The sequence below is a fragment of the Ceratotherium simum genome, chromosome 11, assembly GCF_057802395.1.
Source record: "Ceratotherium simum simum isolate JZ-2026a chromosome 11, ASM5780239v1, whole genome shotgun sequence".
NCBI classification, from domain to species: Eukaryota; Metazoa; Chordata; class Mammalia; order Perissodactyla; family Rhinocerotidae; genus Ceratotherium; species Ceratotherium simum.
This window is the reverse complement of record NC_141910.1, coordinates 54,788,927-54,813,137: the sequence shown is the minus strand read 5'-3', so window position 1 is coordinate 54,813,137 and position 24,211 is coordinate 54,788,927. Positions and strand designations below refer to the sequence as shown.

Genomic DNA, 24,211 nt, shown 5'->3' with positions numbered 1-24,211 from the left:
CTGGTGTCAGCAACATATTTTCAAGGACCATGTCGGACCAGGCAAGAGAAACAATAGAAAAAATAAACAAATGGGACTACATCAAACTGAAAAGCTTCTGCACAGCAAAGGTAACCATCAACAAAATGAAAAGACAACCTAACAATTGGGAGAAGATATTTGCAAACCATATATCTGACAAGGGGTTAATCTCCAAAATATATAAAGAACTCAGACATCTCAACAACAAAAAAACTAACAACTCCATTAACAAATGGGCAAAAGAACTGAACAGACATTTCTCCAAAGAAAATAGATATACAGATGGCCAACAGGCACACGAAAAGATGTTCAACATCATTAACTATCAGGGAAATGCAAATCAAAACTACAATGATATATCACCTCACGTCTGTCAGTATGGCTATAATTTACAAGACAGGAAACAACAAATGTTGGAGAGGATGTGGAAAGAAGGGAACTCTCATACACTGCTGGTGGGAGTGCAAACTGGTACAGCCAGTACGGAAAACAGTATGGAGACTCCTCAAAAAATTAAGGATAGAACTACCATACGATCCAGCTATTCCACTGCTGCGTATTTATCCGAAGAACATGAAAACACCAATGCGTAAAGATACACGCACCCCTGTGTTCACTGCAGTATTATTCACAATAGCCAAGACTTGGAAGCAACCAAAGTGCCCATCAAGGGATGAATGGATGAAGAAGATGTGGTATATACACACAAGGACTACTACTCAGCCATAAGAAACAATGAAATTCAGCCATTTGTGACGACGTGGATGGACACTGTGGGTATCATGCTAAGCAAAATAAGTCAGAGGGAGAAGGTCAAATATCGTATGATCTCACTCATAAGTAGAAGATAAAAACAACAACAAACAAACACACAGAGACAGAGATTGGACTGGTGGTTACCAGAGGGCAGGAGGGGAGGGAGGAGGGTGAAAGGGATGAATAGGCATATGTGTGTGGTGATGAATTGTAATTAGTATTTGGGTGGTAAACATGATGTAATCAATGCAGAAATAGAAGTATAATGATGTATGCCAGAAATTTATACAATGTTACAAACCAATGTTACTGCAATAACAAAATAAATTAATTAAAAATTAAAAATAGGGGCCGGCCCCATGGCTTGGTGGTTAAGTGCGCGTGCTCCGCTGCTGGTGGCCTGGGTTTGGATCCTGGGTGCGCACCGAGGCACCGCTTCTCCGGCCATGCTGAGGCCGAGTCCCACATCAGCAACTGGAAGGATGTGCAGCTATGACATACAACTATCTACTGGGGCTTTGGGGAGAAAAAATAAAATAAATAAAATCTTAAAAAAAAAAATTTAAAAATAAATAAATAAATAAATAGCGATCCTAATGGGTGTGAAGAAAAATAAAATAAGAGTGAAAAAAATAAGCCACAGAGAGGGAGAGGTTATTTGCAAGATTCATATTCAACAAAGGAATACATGAAGAACTCCTATAAGTCACTAAGAAAAAGACAATCCATAGAAAAATGGCAAAGACTGGAAAAAGCACTGTATAAAAGATGATGCCCAAATGATTAATAATGAAAAAGAAGCCAACTCTGTTAGCCTTCATGAAAATACAACTTAAAACAACACACGGGATATTTTTACATACCAATCAAAGTCTAAAATTAAAAAGATTGACAATACCAAGAATTAGTGAGCATGTGAAATAGTTGAAACTCGCATGCATTGCTGGTAGGGGTATACACTGGTACAACCACTTTGGAAAATTGTTTGGCAGTATATACTATAGTTAATCCCACTCCAGAGAATATGCCCAACAGAAAACAGTACAAAAAAACAGACAAAAGCACTCACAGAATTAATATAACAGGCAAAAATCAGAAAAAACCTTGCGTTCATCAATGGTAGAAACGGATAAATAAATTGAGGTGCGGGGGGGATATTTATAAAATGGAATACTATACAGTTTTAAGAATCTGATGTATATACACAAGAACAGGGAGGAAATCTTACAAACATTACTTGACCAAAAAAAGAAAGAGGATGATTCATATAAATTTAAAAACTGTTTCTAGATGCTTTTCTGTTCCAGACAAGTCTTGTCTATACTATTAGAAATTACTAGAGTGGTTATTTTGGGGCAATGGGTATTAACAGAAAGGAGCATGGGGAGGGCTACTGGGGTGCTGACAATATTTTGCTTCTTGATCTGAGTGCTGGTTCATGGTGCTGTCCCATTTGTGAAAATTCAACAAGCGGTATATTTATGATATGTGCACTTTCCTGAATATATAGTATAGTTTAATAAAAAAAAAGTTTTAAAATAGGCAAAACTAATCTATATGGACAGAAATAAGCACAGTGGTTACTTCTGAGGAAGGATGAACTGTGACTGGGAGCTGGCATAATGTCTTTGCAGTGCTGGTAAAGGATTATTATAGTTAATTATTACTCATGGAGACAGAGGTATTTTCTTCTCTCAATTCAAAAAAAAGGGACAAGATCATTTTATATTTTTCCTCCTTTAAAGGAGGAATGAAGGATTTTTCCTCCTTCCTTCTTTTTTAAAGAAAAACAGCATTCTCAATAGTTTATAAGGTTAAGAAATTATCTAAACCATTGCTATTCAAATGTGGTCCCTCTAAACCATTGCTATTCAAATACAGTCCAAAGACTGGTCTGCAACAAGTACAAAAGTGAGAGTAAGCATTTAGATACTTTCATAGAAATTTGACACTGCAGGGCCATTTTATTGTATTTTATGTAACTATCAATCCACAATGTATTGGGGAGGCATGGGGGGATGGTCCTTTGTGATGAATAGTTTGAGAATAAACCAGCTAGCTGGGGCCAGTGGAGATGGGGGTAGGAGGTGTGTGGGAAGGGCACGGGAATAGTACCACAGAGTTACAAAATAAAGAACCAAGATTTCCTTGGGGTACATCTTAAAAAGGATCAAGATATTAAAAATAAGACATTGTTTGAAAAATGAACATTAAGGCCGCATTTTAACCACATCAAGCCCGTTTATAATTCTTTCTTACAAAGTGGTACCTAGAGAAAAATAATCCTTCCTACTTCTGTATTACCAGTTTTACTTTTTACTTCAAATGAAACTAATTAATGTCACCAATTAATGTCATCCTGCACCAAGGAAATATACTACCAACAACAAATGATTTTCACCAGTAGAATGGAAATGAATTCTTTTAACCTATGTACCAGTGATTAGAAACAAATTGAACTAACATAAACACTAGTGAGTAGAAAAACTTATCAAAGAAGCTAGTATATTAACTCAGATACTAAATGGACAAGAGGATGAAATTAAAGAAAAAGATCTATAAACAAAAACCTTGTTCCTCTTGGTATGTGGCTATGAAAATTTGGAAAAGTCTGCAGTGTTGCCATTCTCTGATCCATACTACTTAACTTTCCTAAGAAATTACTTTATGCACACCAATAATCTATTAATGGAGACTAGTACTAGAAATTAACAGTCTGATCCCGCCTTCTTTTCCCTTCTTTCTTTCCATAAATCCCCTCTTCCAGCCAAACTTATCCTCCTATGGCTTCCTGAAATCACTGTACACACACTTCCACCTTCTTGCCTTTATATATGTTTTCTTTCCATGACGTATCCTGTCTTCCCTAGAGGTTATACTCTCAAGGGAAGGACAGTATATTAAAATTTTCTATAGCTCATACAATACTTACTAACCCAAGTAAAGTTAACTACTCCTTTCTCTAATGCTGCTATAATATGATAAATAAAAACACATGTTACTGGGCCGGCCCCGTGGCTTAGTGGCTAACTGCGTGCGCTCCGCTGCTGGCGGCCCGGGTTCGGATCCCAGGCGCGCACTGACGCACCGCTTCTCCGGCCATGCTGAGGCCGAGTCCCACATACAGCAACTAGAAGGATGTGCAGCTATGACATACAACTATCTACTGGGGCTTTGGGGGAAATAAATAAATAAATAAACAGAAGTTGAAATACGGCGACCTACACCCTGAAATTTATTTAAAAAAAAACACGTTACTTATTAACTCATTTGCTAATTATCTGCTTATTTTTCTATACCTCTAGATATGGGTGGAGCCCACACCCTATTCAGACTGGTTTCCCAAATACCTGGCCAATAGTACATACTGGAGAAAGAATGAGTGTAGCAAGTAGTTTCAACAGAGATGCTTCTTCGGTTTTACAAATAAGCTAATGGCCTAAACAATAGTTCTCAAGATTATATCCTGATCTACTGTCCTCCAATATGGACTGCTCAACAGATTAAAAACACTCTTCCTTAAGAACCTACTTAGTATCTGATTAGAAACAAAAAAATGCCTGCTTTTATATAAGCACAGAGACATAATAAAAGATTAACAAATTCTGATCAAAAGATCAGCAGTTACTCGCTACTTGATTTAAAAAATCCAAAAATGTTACACAGAAAAACAATCAGCAACCTAGTAGAGAAATGATTTTTTAATCTTAAAATTAAGTGTTTTCAGAAAAATATTTAAAACAAATTCTAGAACTTGAGGCTCATTAAAGCTAGTTTTACATAGTTTACTGAAGTAGTAGTTCCAAGTTGGGACATTCACATACTACCCAATGAGTATACATTCAGAAAGTACTACTTTTCAGATATTATAGCACTGAGAATTTTCCATTTAAATGGATGATTATTATATTGAACAAGGCCAAAAAGATATGGACTATTCATATTAGACGCATCTGAATTAAAACTAGTAAATAATTTCTGACTTAATATTTTATTTTCTCCTGAAGACATTCAATGGGCTCCTCTGAAGTATTAGAGACTATCAGAAATAACGGAGCAGTAATATCAAATTTGAAACTTAGCTTTATATAGTGGAAGGATTAATAGTTGAAAGACTGGTAACAGCTGAAGTTTCCAAAATTGCTTTAATCTTCAAAAACAATAATCCCTCCTTTAAGGGTGAGTTTTTATTTTCACAATAGTCTTTCTTGAGAGGAATTTCATTTCCAGAAGTAACAGACCATTCTCGTTCTAAGTCCCTTCTTCCCATATCAAGTGCAGTCTACTCCAAACTGGGCAGGCTATAGCTTCTGATTATATTCACACAGTCCCCTAACCAAAGATGGAGATGCCACACCTGAACACTTTCCCTTGCTTCTGGGTACCCTAACTATCCAAGTCCTAATAGTGTAGCCATCTTTAATACATGACAGAGCTAAAACCTCCAACTCGGCCACCAACTACCCCCAGATGAGAGGAGAACATCTCTCCCCACATAAGTTAACTTTGCCAAAAGGAGTTTTTCTACCCAGTATACTTTTTAAAGGAGACATTTCTACACACAACCATCTCCATTCAGTAACTTAACACATATATAAATGATGTTAGAGAGCAGGCAGGTCTATGATATTTTAAATAACTCCAAACACAATATGTGTCAAATTCCTGATTCAGAGTAGATCCAAAAAAGCAGTAAAATTAACATTAGATCATGCTCCTGGAAAGAATTAGTAATTCCTTATACATGAAAAGGTATATTTCACATAATCAATTTTTTCCTTAAGACACTTCAAAAGTAGATCAAAATCTAACAAAACTTTATCAGAAGATAAAAATAATACTTCTACAGTTGCTTCATGCTGCAATATTTATATTTTATTTTGGAGAAAAGGCAGAGACTTCACTTAGCTATGATCCCACAAAAAAAGCAACAGAATGATTTTAATTACTTTTCTGGAGTTATTCCACCTTACCTTGGCTTAGAATTCCATAAAGGTCTTCTCTGAACATTGTTTCCTGTCTGAAAATCAGGAACCAAAACTACAAATTTCTAAGTTTTCCACTTTACATGGAAATCAATAAACTAGTTTTAATATTGGACTGAATTTCAAAGTTCTGTTCTCTGTTCCTACTTGGCTAAAAGGTATACCTATACCAAGAGAGTTTCTATCGATTTTCAACTAGAAGTATCAGTTTTGCTGTCAGAGCTCTTTATTTTTGTACATAAAAGGAAGTGGGTTTTGATACTATCTCAGTGTTCTTCCTGTCTTACAATGCATTTGAAATAAAGTGATGTCAGATTGAGAGGAAAAGCCCTAAACAAGAAAAAGGAATAGGCACAATTAGCTTGCTTTACCTTTATTAATAACTGCAACTTATTTAGAACTGCTTTGCTGCATGCTGCTACTATTACTGCCAACTACAAGTTTTCCACTTTAATTTGCACTGGACTACAAAATATTCATAAATATATAATATATACCTAAAAATTTACATATCTATACCATATGCCATATGTACGACCTATGAATGAAAGAAGCACATTCCATGAGAGACTAAATCATTATTCATTATTGGTAGCTCAGCATTTACCCATTTCTTAAGAATATCAGAGCTGCAAGAGTAAATGTGAATTCCACATGACATCATGTGCACCTCTCATCTCCACCTTCCAAATCCCACATACAGCCCATTCTAGTCTCAGTTTAAAAGACTACCTACAGAGCCGGCCCCGTGGCTTAGCGGTTAAGTGCGCGCGCTCCACTACTGGCGGCCCAGGTTCAGATCCCAGGCGTGCACCGAGGCACCGCTTCTCCGGCCATGCTGAGGCCACGTCCCACATACAGCAACTAGAAGGATGTGCAACTATGACATACAACTATCTACTGGGGCTTGGGAGGGAGGGGGAAGGGAAAGGAGGAGGATTGGCAATAGATGTTAGCTCAGAGCCGGTCTTCCTCAGTAAAAAGAGGAGGATTAGCACGGATGTTAGCTCAGGGCTGATCTTCCTCACAAAAGAAAAAAAAAAAAGACTACCTACAACCAGAAAAGATCTTTACAGAACTTCTCATCTCAATGTAAACTGAGGATAAATATTCAATACCGTGACAATTTCTAAAAGAGGAATGAATCAAAAGCAGTTCCAAAACAATTTATCTGGACCATATTTTTGAATTTGCTCTTACCTTGCTGTTAATATCTTCTATTACTATGCAGAGTGTAGGGCAAGGTTATGCTATTTCAACCTACCCATTAAGCTATTGACTTCTATCGTTATTTCTTAGATCTTCCAATCTCACAATACATTTACCTTAAATTCTTAGAGATAATCTTTAGAAACCATGTTAACAGCCACTACTCAAAACTGCTACTGCAGCATATGTGGCTATTGAAAAGTGAAGACCTCCAAGACCACAATTTTGTTCCCAGTTTACAAGTCTGGCCTCCTTTAATATTGACTTTCCTGTTTCCAGCCACATCTAGAAACTATGAATCTTGTTTCTCTTGCCTGATGACTTGGCTTGGTTCCTAATCTTAGATCAATAATTTCCAAACTAAAAAGGAAAGTTTAAACTGGGGAGAAGCAGAGGACAGACAGAGCCCTTAACACTTTTGGTTCCACCCTTCCAAAAAAGGTGGACTCTGAGGAATGTAAGGCCCAGGACCACGCCTCCTTTCACTACTGACAGGGATTACTTTAAAAATATATATCAAGAATATTGGTCAGAGATCCCAGCTTTGTCTTGCCTTTGTCTCTAACATTTGAGCTCTGGGTTGCTCTCCCAAGTGGTTGTGATCTTAAAGCTAAAATCTTCTGGTTACAAAATTTGCCCAAATTTTGCACATGTAGTAGCTATACCAGAGAACACAGATGATGCCACCAATTATCTCAATTCTCTCCAGGAGTAACACACACATCAACATAGGTATAGTAATGAATCAGACTATTTTTCTGATATAGTTCTACATCAAGAGTTCTAAAAGCACTTAAAATTAATGAGTCAAGTATTCCAACAAACAGAACTCTAACTTCTAAATCCAAAGACGGCTCACCTATAACTCAAACCTAAGAGGACAGCCAAGTTAGGCAAACTCTTGCATGTCTATTTTGCTCTAGAATATCACTATATCAGTCCTTACAAAGGAACCATCATGACTTGGCTTAAAATTGTCCTTGCCTTGTATGGCTCAATTTATAAATATTGGGATAAAAACGATTTGCCCTCTTCAAGAAGACTCTGACAAGAAGCTACAGATAATTAGCAAGAATAGGTAATAAAAAGTATCCTTAAGTGGAAAATCCATCTCAGGGAAGCTGCAGCAACAAAGACATTATTCCCTAAAGGAAGTCTTTTGGGTAAGCTATGAAGCAGACACCAAGCAGGGGATGAGAGCAAAGACCAGCAGACTAAATTTAGTCTTTGCTAGTAGAAATGAAAAGCATTCTTTTCCTAGTAAGGAGAGAGCTGTTAGAGCAGTAAGTGCTCAAATTTTTAGAAGAGAGGATTAAAGAGGAAAATAAAATAAGAGCATCCTAAAAAAGGCTATGGATGGTCAAGAGTTGAAAAGAAACCCAGGTAAAACCTAGAGCTGGGTTGTCCAGTGTGGTAGCCACTAACCAAACGCAACTATTTATTTTAAAATAAAATTAAAAATTCAGTTCCTTAGTTACACTAGCCATATTTCAAGTGCTCAATAGACACATGTAGCTAGTGGCTACTGTGTTGGGTTGGACAGCATAGACACAGAACATTTCCATCACTGCAGGAAATTCTACCAGACAGCACTGATTTAAATGGTAAGGGAAAGAGACTGACCCTGGGGTCTGGAAAAAGAGGAACTACTAACAAGGGCATTTGTCCTACAGCATTCAGAACTTTGTTGAGGGATCAGGTGGAGTTACCTTTCCTCTTCCACCTGCTCTTTTTTCCCTCCTTGTTGCTGCCACCATCACTGCTGCTGCTGCTGTTCTCAGAACTCTGGGAATCTGACTGACCATCACTGCTTTCTTCTGAACCTTCTGATAGCTCTTTCACCCCATCCGGCACATCTTTCTGAAAATGTAGGCATCCAATTAGGATTAATTATTACCATTTCAGCAAATAGGAATTAAATTTCTGATATGCATTGTTGCAACTTAATTGTGTTGATTAATTTTTAGTACTATAGGATTCAGTAACAGAACCAGCAATGTCATCTCTCTTCTTTGGCTCAAATTAGCTAATGTTTCCATCTATATCCAAAGATAAAAATTATACATGACAATCATGGCACAACACAGAGGCTTAAATTAGACAAAAACTGGGTATACGTAAGTCCAAGTAAAGGATGAAATGTTCAGGATAAAAAACTACATAATAACTATTTTGTAAAATGTATGTACATCCATCATCCATGTAATATATATATGTATTTGTGTGTACATAAGTACCACTATGTATTGTGAATTCAGTTAAGAGTCTCGGTAGTAGGAAATAGTGCATTATTTGAACCTAGTGGGTTCCTGAATATTGGTTAGTAAGTAGCAAGAGTCAAATACAAAAGGAATCATTTTTTTAAAAAATCATGTGAATCTTTGATTTCTGCATTCAGTAGTAAGAATGCTAATCAGAAAGGATACTTGTGTCTTGAAAGTATGTGAGAGACATAATAAGGTAGTTGCAAAATCAAGAATTAGGAAATTAAGACTTTCTGGGTTTGAATTCTAGCCTTATCTTTAATTGTGCAGCCTTGGTCAAAGTTGAACCTGTTATGCCTCAGTTTCTCTGTCTATAACATGGGGATAATAGTACCTAACTTAAAAGACTATTTGGAAATTAAATTAGAGTTAATAAATGTAAAATGCTTAGTGCCTGGCATATGATAAGAGCTCAATAAATATTAGCTACTATCTATTTATGTAGTATACAAAAATATACACACATAAATAAACACATTAGTGAATGTTATTTCTAAGTTATAAAACTGTGGATGGTTCTTTATTCCTCTCAATATATTTATTTTCCCACATAATTTATTTTTATAATCAGATAAAAAATAATTCTGACAAGTTAGCCTCCCACCTAAAACTGGCACTCACGACATTATAGGCAAGACAGTAACCTTTGATCTAGTAAGGAACTGTTATTTTCTATTTAGTGACATTTCTCTCTGAGCCATTTCTCATGTTATATACTTCTTAAAATACATACTCCATATTTTTCTATTCTTTCCTTCAAAATGCAGAACAACTTTGACAGAGTTAGTTGCCAGCCAGACCTCTTGACCTGCAGGTTCAACAAGTATTTTAAATTCAAATATAACTATCTTATTTTCTTACACTTGTGATCCCTGCAGGATCAAATGCAAATCTTAGAATCATTTCACCTTGTCTTCTACCCACTCCAAATAGTACATATTTTATTTCTCTAACGTCCCTCGCCTCCAACTCTTTTACCAGTCTCGTAGTTCGGGCCAATTATCTCTTCCAAACAATCACAACCATCTTGTTGACAAGTTTTCCTGCTTTACCCTTAAATCTATCCCACTTGAATTATCTTCCTAAACACAAAGTTGATCATGCTATTCTCCTGAAAAACCTCTGCCATCTCCTCAACACACTGACTCAATCTCTCTCTCTCTAAAACTGCTCAGTCCGGTTTTCAAAAGCCTCCAATGTTTGATCTTTACCTAACGTTTACCCTGCCCCTGACTTCTTACACAATAGCCCACACACAGATTATGGTCTAACCACTCCAATTTACTCTACTTTCAAATTCATTCTGAATCCTTCTATCTGTGCCTTTATGTCAGCTATTTCCTGGTCCTGAAGGACATTCCTCCATTACTTATCTGCCAAAGTTCAACTCAAATCTTACACGTTTAAGATAAACAAAAACAAACAAAAACTTTCTAGATCCCTTTATTCAAAATTAATCTTTATTTCTCTAGGCTATCACAGTACTTTATAGTACAGTACTTTATATCACAGTATATTTCGTCAGTATGCAATTATTCCAATAACTACGTGAGCTTCAAGAGATCATGGCCCACAGTTTATCCTTCTTTATAGCCTCTACAGTGTCCAGCATAGAGTAGGCATTTAATAAATGTTATTAACAATATGGAAAGTCTAGAACAGCTAAAACCTAAAAGAAATGCAGCAAGCTCCATGTAGGACTAGAACCCTGGGATCCCAGGAAATTCAACAAGGAGGTATTATAGGTAAGTTACATCTTTTTAATGTTAGTGGGCTACACACAACCACTCAGCATAGTGATGACTATAGCTCAAAGCTAAAAAGGTAAGAGGGGACAGAGTCCCACATACACATGGACATAGTCATTGCATGAGAAGCATTAATTCTCCTTCTGCTGATAAATTTCCTTTGGAAAACAACCCCTCTCCTCAGTTCATCTGCCTTGGGAGGGCTTAACTCAACCTCACATCAAGGGTGATCATGAACCTAAAAGTGTCTAATCAGAAGACTCAATACATTTGGCAACAGCAATCATTCAGGTATAGGCACACGGGCCAAGCCAAACCAATTAAGCCAAATCAGAACTAACTAAAGGGCTCCTGCTTTAGTTCCCGAGACTCTTCTCTCCAGACTTACTGGAGACTTCTTCTCTCCAGACTTACAGCTTGCAGGGGTGGGGGCTGGGAGTGATCATGTACAATGAGGACAGACTGCCTGAGAATGAAGCCAAAAGAAAGCAGAGAGACCAATCCCTGATGACATCATTTAAGCTCCTGGATCCAGGCTGAGTTTCCGTAAAATTTTCAGTTATATGAACTAATAAATTCTCTGTTTTATTCAAGCTTATTTGAGTTGGTGTTCTTGTCTGTAACTGAAAGGACACTGATAAGTCAAGATCCCTTCTCAGTGCAAGAATTAGAAATTAGCAAACCTGTTATGGTAAAAAGAACACGGACTCAGGTATTCAGTCAGATCTGGGTTCACATTCTGGTTCTGATACTATGTGGCCAACCCTGGGCAAAAAAAATCCAATCTTCTAAACCTCGGTATTCTCCATTATAAAAAAGGAATAATAACCACAACTGTGAGTTGTAATTGAGAATTAAATGAGGAAGTAATATAAAGCATCAAGGCTGTATGCTCCACAGAAACACTCATTATTATTCAAATGTTAAAAAGTCACTGGAAGTCATTTTCATTTCATCCTTTCAAGAAAATATTATCATAAAGAATAAAAAATAAAGTTACTTCTCTGATCTACCTACAGATGGTTACAGATTAGTAAAAAAATGTATTAGATACAGGGTCGAAGAGGTAATCTTCTTCCTGAAAATAAGTTCTTCAAGAACAGAATTCTGTCTCTATAATGTAAATATTATTTATATGTAGTCACTCCCTGTTTTTACTTTTTAAATGACTCCCTAACAAAAATATTTACCTTCAAAGTGTATACTCCCATTCTACCTGGAACCTTATAGAAGATGCCCTCTTCACCTCGGGAATTCGTGTGCAGCATTGCATTCAGGCATGCAAGAGGGGAAGTCCCACTGCAAAAAAAAAATGAAGAAGAGTAAAATGATTACTTTCTGTCTGAATATCCTTGTAACATTGACTTGAGGTAAAATTAACTGGTCAACACTCATTTGACATAAACACACTTTATAAACTATAAAATGTCTATCAATCTACAGAGAGGCTGCCATTGAGAAAATGGATATAAAATTCATTCCCATATATCTAAACAAAAAATAATTCTTTAATTTTCTTAATCCTGATCCAGTATCGAACATTTAAGGCAAGAAAAATTTATCTCACAGAAGTATCACAAATATATTTTGTAAAAATTCTATTTCATTTACAATTTTATTTGTCAATTATACCTCAATAAAGCTGAAATTAAAAAAAAATAGACTATTTCATTTAGTACAAGCTTTAAATGTCCAGAAATAAAATGGGGGGGAGGGGAGGACACACAGAGATTCAAATAAACAATATTAATCTCCTTGCATACTGCTGCACCAGACTGAATGTGAGCTGTGAAACGAACACATTTCCATGGTCTCTTGTACTTATTTTGTTATTTTTTTATTGAGATATAATTGACATATAACATTATATTAGTTTCAGGTGTACAACATGATTCCATACTTGTATATATTGCAATAGTCTCTTCTATTTGGACCTATCATGAGATCACTTAAAAGAGTATAAAGTGGGCTTTGGAATATTTATCTTCTACGTGGCAACTTGACTAAATGTTTACTAATTCTAATATACACTTAACATATAAATGGAGATGCATGGCATTCTTAAATTAAAAAAAAAATTCTCACAATATATGAGGGATAAGGCAGCTTATTTGCACATTTCTAGTTCTTCTCCCTCTCAGTTCTCTGCTGGTACTACTCAATAACCCAAATAAGCCTACTAGAAGAGGCTGCTAGATATCTTGGGTATACCTAAAAATAGAGTTCTCTCTGGAGGAGAGCAGGACCATGGGTCCTGTCTTTCAGTACTGTGCAAGTTATCAAGGGAGTCAAAAACTGGAAAAAGGATGAAGGACAACAAAGAAAATAAAGAAAAATCTTTTCCTGAAGAAAGTATTGAGTGTTTCCAGGTTGATTTTTCATAGTTATGTTTATCTAATTCGGATATTTCTGTGTTAAAAATACACATAATGCAATTCTAGCCAGAACCCCAAAGTTTATATCAAATAAATACATAAAAATTGCCAAGAAATTTCTGGGAAAAAAATGATGAGAGACTTGCTTAACAAGATATTAAAATGTACTCTAAGCCACTATTATTGAAGCAATGTTTCTGGGACAGGATAAACAGGCAAATGAGCACTCTTCTAGATTACTGGTGAAATAAAACAGAAAATACAGAACAGATTATAATAAATGTAAAAGGTACTATTTCTGTGTAGTAGGAAGAAGATGGGGTCATGACATGGTCACCTGGGGTTTGAATACCTGGTATCTGTTCCCTCTTCTTCTAAAGACAGTACCTGAAATTTCCTGTGGAACATGATCCCTCTCCCACTCTCACTCATGTGGTTGAGACAGACTTAATCCCATGCTTATCAGAGATGTCAATCCAAACTGTTAAACCAGCCATTTCCTGGTTGGAAAAGCCAATCACCATTTCTGTGTGCACCCCATCCCCCACCCCTCAAGTGACAGATTCAGTAACAGACACATGACTTAATCACAGTCAACAATCTAAGGAGCTATTTACTTGGGCATTTGCAAAACGAAACTCCCTCTCCAGGGAAGCTTCAGAAAGAGACCCTTTCTCTTCCCCTGAGTAGTATGAGGCAGTAATGCCTAAAACTTTCAGTCATCACGTGACGATGCAAGAAGTATCTGGAATTGGGGTGGAATAACACACAGGACTGAGAAACAGCTAGGTAAGGATTATAGGAAAAAAATCAACACCCAAAGAGGCAGAACTGAGAAAAGAGAAAAATGGCAACATTTCTTTCAGCAATATTACCTTTGCCACTGTATCAAGCCTTGCCTTAAGTCAGTCCTACCTTTGGAATTTTGTTGAGGTTTTAAGTCATGAGCAACTGAAAGAGTCCTAAATAAATAGTTTATTTAATAAGTAGTGCTGGCATATCATGTTGAACATCTGGAGAAAATAATTCTCACAGTATATACAAAAACATATTCCAAATGGATTAAAGGCCAAAAGGTAAAAAGTAAAAGGTATTAAAGGAAAACAGTATAACCTACAGGATAGAGAAAACTTTTTACATAAGAGCGAAAACCTAAAAACCACAAAAGAGAAGCATATTGACTAAATAAAAATAAAAAGTTCTGTACAGGAAAAAAATATGATCAACAAAACTATAGAAAACGTATGAAGCTGGAATAAGTTATAAGTTACCATTGGAGGCAGCTGTGTTAGGTATACATGGGACTATTTTTACAACTCTCTCTGAGTCCACAATTACTTTAAAATTAAAAAAAAAAAAAAGCATTGATAAATCCATTGCTGGTAAGATTGTGGGCAAATGAACACTCTTATGGACCGTTGGTGGAACTGAAAACTGCTACCTTCTCCCTCATTTCTCAATTCTTCCTTAGGAAAGTAACATGGAAGCACCCATTACAATGAAAAATATTAGTTGCCAATGATCCAACAATCCCACTTCAATCTATCTGACAAAAATAAGGCCACAAGGACTTAGGGACACATATGATTAATTTAGGATTAACTCCAGCATTGTTAAAAGTGTCAAAGCACTGAAAATTACCTCAGAGTTCATTAATAAGGGAATGGTTGACCATCTGTTAGTAAAGTAACCAGTAGGATATGAATCAATAACAGCTACATTAGCAGCAAAAGGAGTGCTATCCAGGAAGCATTCTGTTTAGCCCTCACAACAATGCTTTGAGGCAGGCAAAATTACTACACCATTTTTACAATGAATGAACTAACACACAGAGGTGTTAAGTAAGCTGTTCAAGATCACATAATTAGTAAATGGTGAGGCCAAGATTCCAGTAGGAAGAAAGAAAACAACATATAAGTAAGCGAAAAAAACACGTTATAATCTGTAGTTCAACAACCTACCTGGTAAAAGTTTGCCCCAACTAACGGTATTCAATTTCACTATTAAGTACCCACTTTGTTTAGGCCAGTAAACTAGGGTCTGTGGAACCCAAACAGAAACCTTTCTTAGCTCAGAATCTAATAAGGAAGACAGACAAGGGAACAAATAGCACAGCACACTGTAATCAGTGCCATTAATATAGACATAGGGCCACAATCCCTGACCCAAAATACTTAGGGCAAATGTTTCAGACATAAAAATCTTCTGGATTTTAGAAAGGTAACACAATATGCCATATGTTATGCAACACCACCAGGGAGATTAGAGGCAGCATCCCATAACCAAACAGTGAAACATATGAATATTCACACTAGAAGTGGGATAAACAAAAATTACATATAGCTTCATGTCAGTTCAAGAGAAGTGTTGTTGTCAAATGAGTTTTGGTACAGAAGCTATTAAAAAATTTTCAAGCATTTTGGAGTTTGGAATTATCAAATAGAGACTGCAGACCTGTATATACAAAGCGCTTTAAGTCAGAGAGAAAGAAACAAATAATCTGGTCTAGGGTTTAGTACCTAGAAGAAAAAAAACAAAAACAAAAACAAATCTAACCCAAACCCAAACCCAAACCCAACAAAAAAAGCTCCTTGAAGTGAAACTCATAAAATGAAAGTACATTTGGTAAAAAGTACATCTGGTAAAAAGATGTGGTAAAAGAGATACAGACATCATCATCATATTTTCCTAGCAAATCTGGGTATAATTTTCCTTTGAAGGAAATAAGGTTTTGAAAAACCCACAAGATATACAGAACATTGTGCTGTTTAAAACAAAAATTGAGATTTGATTTCAGGAAAATACAAAAAGTCAGAGAAATCCTGGCAGAGTTTATTTTTATGAATAATGAAGCAATGGCAGAGAAGTAAAATAGGCTACACTGCCCACGATGGCAGGAATACATCTTCAAGGGAACTCCCGATTTATAAAATTAAATAAAAATAACTGAATAAGGGCCGGCCCCGTGGCTTAGCGGTTAAGTGCGAGCGCTCCGCTACTGGTGGCCCGGGTTCGTATCCCGGGCGTGCACCGAGGCACCGCTTCTCCAGCCATGCTGAGGCCGCGTCCCACATACAGCAACTAGAAGGATATGCAACTATGACATACAACTATCTACTGGGGCTTTGGGGGGGAAAAAAAGAAAAAGGAGGAGGATTGGCAATAGATGTTAGCTCAGAGCCGGTCTTCCTCAGCAAAAAGAGGAGGAGTAGCATGGATGTTAGCTCAGGGCTGATCTTCCTCACAAAAATAAAAAATAAAATAAAAAATAACTGAATAACTTGAAGGAATAGGCACCATCTGCATGGGTGATAAAACCCCAGTAACTGAGGAGATCAATATCAATGTAAAGTCAGGTAAATATAACACAGGGTAAGTCCTCACAACTGAAGCCAGAACACCTCAAAAGATTACATAACTATCATGAGACAACACAGCTTCTAATTCTTCTTGTCCATGCTCAAGAGATTGGAGTTGAAGAGACGGAAGGGGTTCTTTTAAGGAAAGGAACAAATGCAACACTATAATTTTAAGCTGCATCTACCTCATGTAAAGAAATATAGTAAGATGTTTCGTATACAAGGGCCAAGAACAGAAGTAACTTCAGTCAGATTGCCAATGGCCTTATTTAGTTAACTCTCTTTTCAGTAAAAGTGGTTCCTTAGCAGTAGCTAGCAGGGCTGAAAGATCTGAGGTCTATAATTACACTGTTCAGATGAAACAAATATAGTAACTCATGAAAGCAGACATCAAAGTGTGGCAAGAAGAACCAGACTTATGTATTCATACCAATCTGAATTCAGACCTGAGTGTCGCCATGCGCAAGTCACTTTAAACACCCTTAATCTTAATTTTCTCATCTGTAAAATGGAGGTTATACCACCTACTTTGTAATTTGTGCAGATTACAGATAATATATATAAAGTATATGTCACAGAGAAGAGAGTCCGTAACTGTGGCAGTTACCTTAACAACTTCCTCTCCCTCTCCAGTCTCATGGTGTTCCATGTTCCCTATCTCAAGTGATAGTAATTTCACCCTCACTCCCATCAATTCTCCACTCTGAAGCCAGAGTGACCTCTTAAAAACAAACGTGATCATGCTGTCTCTGCCCAGCTTAAAATTCATCCATGATATCATAATGTTCTTAGAATAAAGTCCAGAATTATCAGTATGATCTGACCATGACCACTGTTCCACACCCTCTCTGATTCAGCCTACTCTAGCCTTTTTTCCATTTTGTAACTTAATTCTTCTGACTTCTTGGCATTTGCGCTAGCTAATGCTTCTGCTTCTAATGATAACCCTCACCTTTTCTGCTAGCAAGCTCCAATTCACTCTTCAGATTTCAGTCTTAATGTCTCTTGTTTAAGAAAGCCACTCCAATGCTGTATAGAACCCAAAATTTCTAAATACATATCATTTATAACTACGTAAATGGTAATGAAAAAATTTTTATTTAACGTGTGACTCCATTGGGGCCAGCCAGAGTCATTGGCGTATGATTTCATTTAAGCTCTCTGGGAAGCAGATTCTCTCTTCTCTTCTATATTTGAACCCGAAAGCATATAGACTCCAGGACCTACCAGCAGTAACCTTGCAATTATGATGAATGAGCCTGACGAAAACGGAACAAAAATGAAGGAAGCAGAGCTGAGATACTGATCAACAAACTGTTGGAGCACCTGGATCAAGTTTTGCTTATTTTTTTCACTTATATTACATGATTGATTTCCTTTAATGTTTAAGCCAATTTACATTGCATTTCCTGTTATTTACAACTGAAAATATCTTAACTGATACAAAACACCTAGGTCAAAAGCATTCAAACTGACCAAGGTATGAAAGGGAAACAGAAGAGGGGTACAGGAGAACATTCAAAGGTAACAACTCTCTCCTACCAATGAGAAAATATTATGTTTATGAATCAATAACATATATTGAATGATAATATAATAAGAGGCAAGGTGCTCCTCAAACCTGTGGTCAAACCAGATTAACTCAAGTACTCAGATACTCTGAAACATTTGCCTTAATTTTCTTCTAAATCTTGAACTTCAAGGATTAAGAAAGAATCAAGCCTAGTTCTAGGCATGAAAAGCAAAAATGACAGATTGAATTACTGTTTTTAATTCATCATTTACTCCATCTATTATGTCACCTCACAGTACATTAGAGTCAGTGAAATATATTTCCCTGCCCCACTGATGTTGGGCTTGAAGATTTGGTCAATGAAATGATAATAGACATGACAGAAACAGAGGCTAAAATGTGCTTGCATAGTTTGGCTTACTCTTGAGATTGCCATGAGAGCAAGCCACTGGTTCTAGGAGAACAGAGAACAACTCACAGCCTAGAGCCAAGCCTAGGCAACAATAACCCAGCTAATCTAAAGATGTGAAGAAGAAAAGCAACTATTTGCTGTTATAAGCCAATGAAATTTTGAGACTGTTATGCAGCAAAAACTGACCAATAAAATAAGCCATGTATAATGAGGGGAACATCCGCTTTCTTAGCAATACTCAATACCAAAAGACAGTAAAAAGTTTTTAAGAAAAGATAACCAAAAAATCTATATCCAGCCAAGATGTCATTCAAACACAGAAGCAACAGAAAGATATTATTAAGCCCATAAGAACTTAGGGAAAAGATCACCCATAAACCTAAATCCAGCCAACAAAGAAATGCACCAAAATAAACAATTCAGGAATGGAGAAAATGGTTTAAAGAGAAAAAAAGTAAACAGTTGCAATTATGGCAATGTAAAAGAAATGAAAATGTTTTCTATTTTTTTCAAGTTTCATTTTAAAAATTATAACACACCTTCAGAATTTTTCTATTTTCTTTTCCCTCAACTTCAGAGATCATTTAGGAATTAATATCCTAAATGAAGTATATTAATGTACTTCAGTGAAAAAACTGAAGTACAGGAATTCTCTTAGTTTCTTCAATTAAATGCAATAAATAATGGTTATTCCTGGCTAGTGAATGTCAGGATATTTTTTCCAGAGTACATTTTCTCATTATTGGTTGACCTTTTTTTTTTTGGTTATCAGGTATCATTTTTACACAAATATTAAAGTAAATGGTCCCAAAATATATGAATAAATTATTAAAACAGTGTAACTTCTGCAAGAGAGTAAGGTTCTTTTTCAAAATCACTTATTTTGTCACAGGGCATGCTATTAAAAACAGAACAAAACTAGAACAGCAGGTGAGGGGAGGAAACTGTATACAGACTGAAGTGAAAGACTTCCACTCAAAGAGAAAAGACACATGGAATAGCAGGGTATTTGTTGACCAAGTACAATAAGAGACATACTCAAAAAGACAGTCAGTCATAGATGCCCACAAATACAAAAAAAGGGGAAACCTATACGTAACATTCAAAGATCAAGAGACAAGCCAAAGATGAAGAAGCTAGGAAGATCTAGTGGTTTTAGAATGAGTATGTTTAGATCATATCACCAAAATTTTTAATCATTTCAATTATATGGTAATGATCTTTAGGGGAAAAAAATTAGCTTTTCGCTTAAAGAATATCAATATAAAAGCAATCATGATATTTTGATGATAAGTGGAAAGTTTGCTATATCAAAGTATATTTTCAAATGGAATTACAAAGGCTTTGAAAACATGATAAAATAGCTTGCGTGTTAAAATTTACCTTTAATCTAAAGTATATTTGACAAATGATTCATTATACCTCAAATCTGTTTGGATACCCATGCTAAAGACTTATGTAACATAGTCACTGAAGTGACATCCTGCCACCTTTGCTGTGTTCTTTTGGTTAGAAGCAAGTCACAGATCCCACCTACACTCAAGGGGAGGAGATTACACAGGGGTGGGAGTACCAGGAAGTGGGCATAATTGGGGGTCATTTTAGAGTATGTCCACCACAGCATCTATTGATAATACTTGCCTGAAATGTGGTTGCCACATATGATGATTTTCTAATTCCATCATTTCTTCTGTATGTGTTAGTTGGAATTCTACTACAAGAAATTCTTCCCCATTCGTTGATTTGTTCATTTATTTATATCAATATGAACTCATAGATTCTTGTCTTATTCTATGGGTTATTATTTTCTACTCTAATCATTTATTTTATTGCTTGAGGATAAGTAGTTTAATCCCTACACAAACAGCGTTAAGAGAAGTCTTTAGCATGGGTATCCAAACAGATTTGAGGTATAATGAATCATTTGTCAAATATACTCAGGGCAGCCTCTAGCCAACAGCCAGCTGGGAACTGAGGCCCTCAGACTGATAAGCCCCAAGGATCTGAATCCTGCCAACAACCATATGAGCTTAGAAGTGGATCCTTCTCCAATTAAGCCTTCAGATAAGAACCCAGCCCTAGCCACCACACCTTAATGGCAGCCTTGCAGAGGACCCAGTAAACCCATACCCAGACTCCTGACATATAGAAACTGAGATAAGAATGTGTATTGTTTTAAGCTGCTAAGGTTGTGGTAATATTGTTAAGCAGCAATAGATAACTAATAATGAGATGCTAAAACTGGTGGGCAAAGGTAGAAGGAGAAATAAGATATTTACATAGTTTCAAAGTATCCCCCCCCACAAGATACTTATTAATTACAAAAGGGGAAAAAATTATACCTTTACAGTGGAGAAATTTGGCAGACATCACATAAACCAGGGATCAAAGTTATCAACACAATAACAGGATAAATTAAAATCACGTGCCTCCTGATATGACATAGTGAAAATGACATATCACTTCTGTGACATTCCTGCCCAAAATGCACAACTTGAATCTAATCATGAGAGCACCAATGTAGCCAAATTGAGGGACAGTTTACAAAATAGTTGGCCTGTACTCTTTAAAAATGTCACTGTCATGAAAGACAAAAGACTAAAGAATGATGCCACATTAAAGGAGACTATAAAGATAAATGAAAACTAAATGCAAATGCAATGTGTGATCCTGGATTAGGACATCAGGGGAAGAACTACCAATCTGAATAAAGTCTGTTGATTAGATAGTAATATTATATCAACATTAATATCCTGATTTTGATAGTTATACTGTGGTTATGTAAAAGAACGTACTGGCCTTTACAAGAAACACTGAAGTGTTTAAAGGCAAATGGGGCATCATGTCTACAATTTATTCTCAGACAGTTCAGAAACACAAACTAGATAGATAGAAGACAGAAAGAAAGTATATAAAATGTTAACATTTGGGAAATGTAGGTAAAAGTTACACAAAAATTCTTTGTGCTACTTTTGCAACTTTTCTTAGAGCCTGAAATTAGTAAGTCAAATAAATAAAATAAAAAGCTAAAAACATGCATTGTATATGTCTATAAAAACAATATGGACCAATGAAAAAGTATGAAGTACTGATAAATGCTACAACATGGATTAACCTCAGAAGACCACATATTATATGATTCCATTTATATGAAATGTCCAGAAATGGCCAATCTACAGAGACAGAAAGTACATTAGCGGCTGGCAGTGGGAACTAGTATTAATTGCATACAAGTATGAGGGATCTTATTAGGGAGATGGAAATGTTCTAAAACTGGATTATGGTGATGGTTGCACAACTCAGTAAATTTACTAAAAATCATTGAACTATACACTTAAAATGGGTGAAGTTTATGGTATGTACACTATACTTCAATAAAGTTTTTTTAAAAAGACAACATGGAAAGAAGCTAACTTGGTTTCTCAGTCACTGAACATTTACAAAGGACCTATCATGTAACAGCACGGCAGTAAGTGCTGGTGATATAAAAAAGGAAGTGGAAGTTTCCATAAGTACACATTCTTGCATTTTAATGTAAAAATAACCAAACTGGGACTGAGCAGAGCCAAATGATATGGTCTCTTTATTTCCTAGTGCTTATACCCACACTATAGTATCATTTAATTTACGATTAATTGGTATTTCCCTCCCACCAGAGATGAGGAAGTTCGTACAAATTTTAAATGTGCAGTAATATAAAAACTTTAGCCACGTTTGCAATTCTGCTAACAATTCAAGAACTGAACAAAATCAGAAATTTAGGTTTAGAAGTTACTACGTTTTCTAATTTGACAGACCAATTCCCCTGGATTTCAAATATATTCAAGTGCCTATTAAATTAATATACATAACTAATCATGCCTAATTTCTCCATTCAAAGTCTTGACATTTTCACTATTGTTTTCTTTCATTTTTAGTTTCTTTCTGGAGCTTGAAGTTACAAACTAAAAATGTAAGTAAAGTCTGCAATAGTGTTCATAAATATACAAGGCTCATCAACTCACAGTAAAAATCTTTAGCTTGCTTTATCTTGTCTATAGCCCTAATTCTAAGTGCTGGCACTCAAAGAATTTATTCACTTGTTATACCAATTCTGTATCATCACACTGTAGACAGAAATCAATAAAAATTTACACTCTTATTCTTCACTTCTACAACCTTCTATCACTGCCTAGATTTTAAATTTAATAAGGCAAAATAAATGTACTACTTTCTACAAAAATTTAAAGAAGTACCTCTCTGCTCATCCCCTCTACCTTAATTCAAATGTTCTATTATTTCCTACTAATAAAACACGATGGTTGTTCCTCCCACTTTGTCCTACTCAAATAACAACAAAATCCTACAACTTTTTTTGGTGGTAAAATATAGATAACATAAAATTTACCATCTCAACCATTTCTAAGTGGACAGTTCACTTACACTTAATTACATTCACACTGTTACGCAACCAAGCTCCAGAACTCTTCTCATCTTGCAAAACTGAAACTCTACACTCATTAAAAAGCTCCCCATTTCCCCTCTATAGTCAGCCCCCGGCAACCACCTTTCTACTTTCAGTCTCTATAAATATGACTACTCTAAGGCCCTCATATAAGTGGAATCACATCGTATTTGTCCTCTTGTGTCTGATTTATTTCACTTAGTATAACGTCTTCAAAGTTCATCCATGTTGTAGAATATGTCAGAATTTCCTTCTTTTTTTAAAGACTGAATAATATTCCTTTGAATGTGTAAACCACATTTTGTTTATCCACTCATTCATCAATGGACATTTGGTTTCTTGCCATCTTTTGCCTATTGTGAATAATTGCTGCTATGAATACTGGTATAAAAATATCTAAGTCAAGTCTCTGCTTTCAATTCTTTTGTATATATACCCAGAAGTGGAATTGCTGGGTCAAATAAAATCCTACAACTTTTAAGCATTCTTTACCTTACTCTCAGTTTATGCAACCATCTCTCTGGTGCAAACACTTATGGACAAGAATCTGATAAATCCACAGGTTGACAAGGAGCTTCATAGTTAATCTAGTCCATTTACCTACAGATGCTTATATCACCTCCTAAAACATCATAAATAGGTAATCATCCAGTCTTTTGCACAAGCAAATAATGCGCTGGAGACTCAATATGTCCTCAAGCATGTCCAATTATTCATAAATTCTTCCTTAAGCTAAGCCAAATATGTCTTCCTATAACCACATTTAATAGTCCTGATTTTATGCTGGAAATCAGTGGTTATAACGGTGGAAAAATCTGGGAGGATCTTTTCTTTCCTCTTTGTGATTTTCTGTACTGTCTGAATTTTCCAAAATGACCTTGCAATAAATTATCTTTGTAAGTGGGAAAAAAAATTTAACATCATTTCTTCATTATTCCATATGATAGCCCTTCAAGTACTTCAAGACTCTTCAAGAAAGAGTGAAGTCTACTGCGTCTCAGATTTTTGGTCTCGCCTCACTGGCATCCCCTTCTGCAACCAATCTAAAGAAATTAAATATAATAAACTTTTACAGTCCATCCTCAAAATTCACCAGTATTCTCCAATATTTATTATCCCCATTTC

At 35.9% G+C, this 24,211-nt stretch overlaps 1 protein-coding gene across 2 annotated transcripts in view; it reads right to left on the bottom strand.

Annotated features, from left to right (window-relative positions):
• The window catches only part of ASXL2 (ASXL transcriptional regulator 2), a 149,954-nt gene that overhangs the window by 58,223 nt on the left and 67,520 nt on the right, over positions 1-24,211 (bottom strand). For both annotated transcript variants that reach the window (XM_014781886.2, XM_087437042.1), the window contains 2 exons: positions 12,174-12,282; positions 8,681-8,831 (listed from right to left, as the gene is read on the bottom strand). In XM_014781886.2, coding sequence (XP_014637372.1) covers positions 8,681-8,831; positions 12,174-12,282 — 260 coding nt within the window. The remainder of the gene's footprint in view (positions 1-8,680; positions 8,832-12,173; positions 12,283-24,211) is intronic.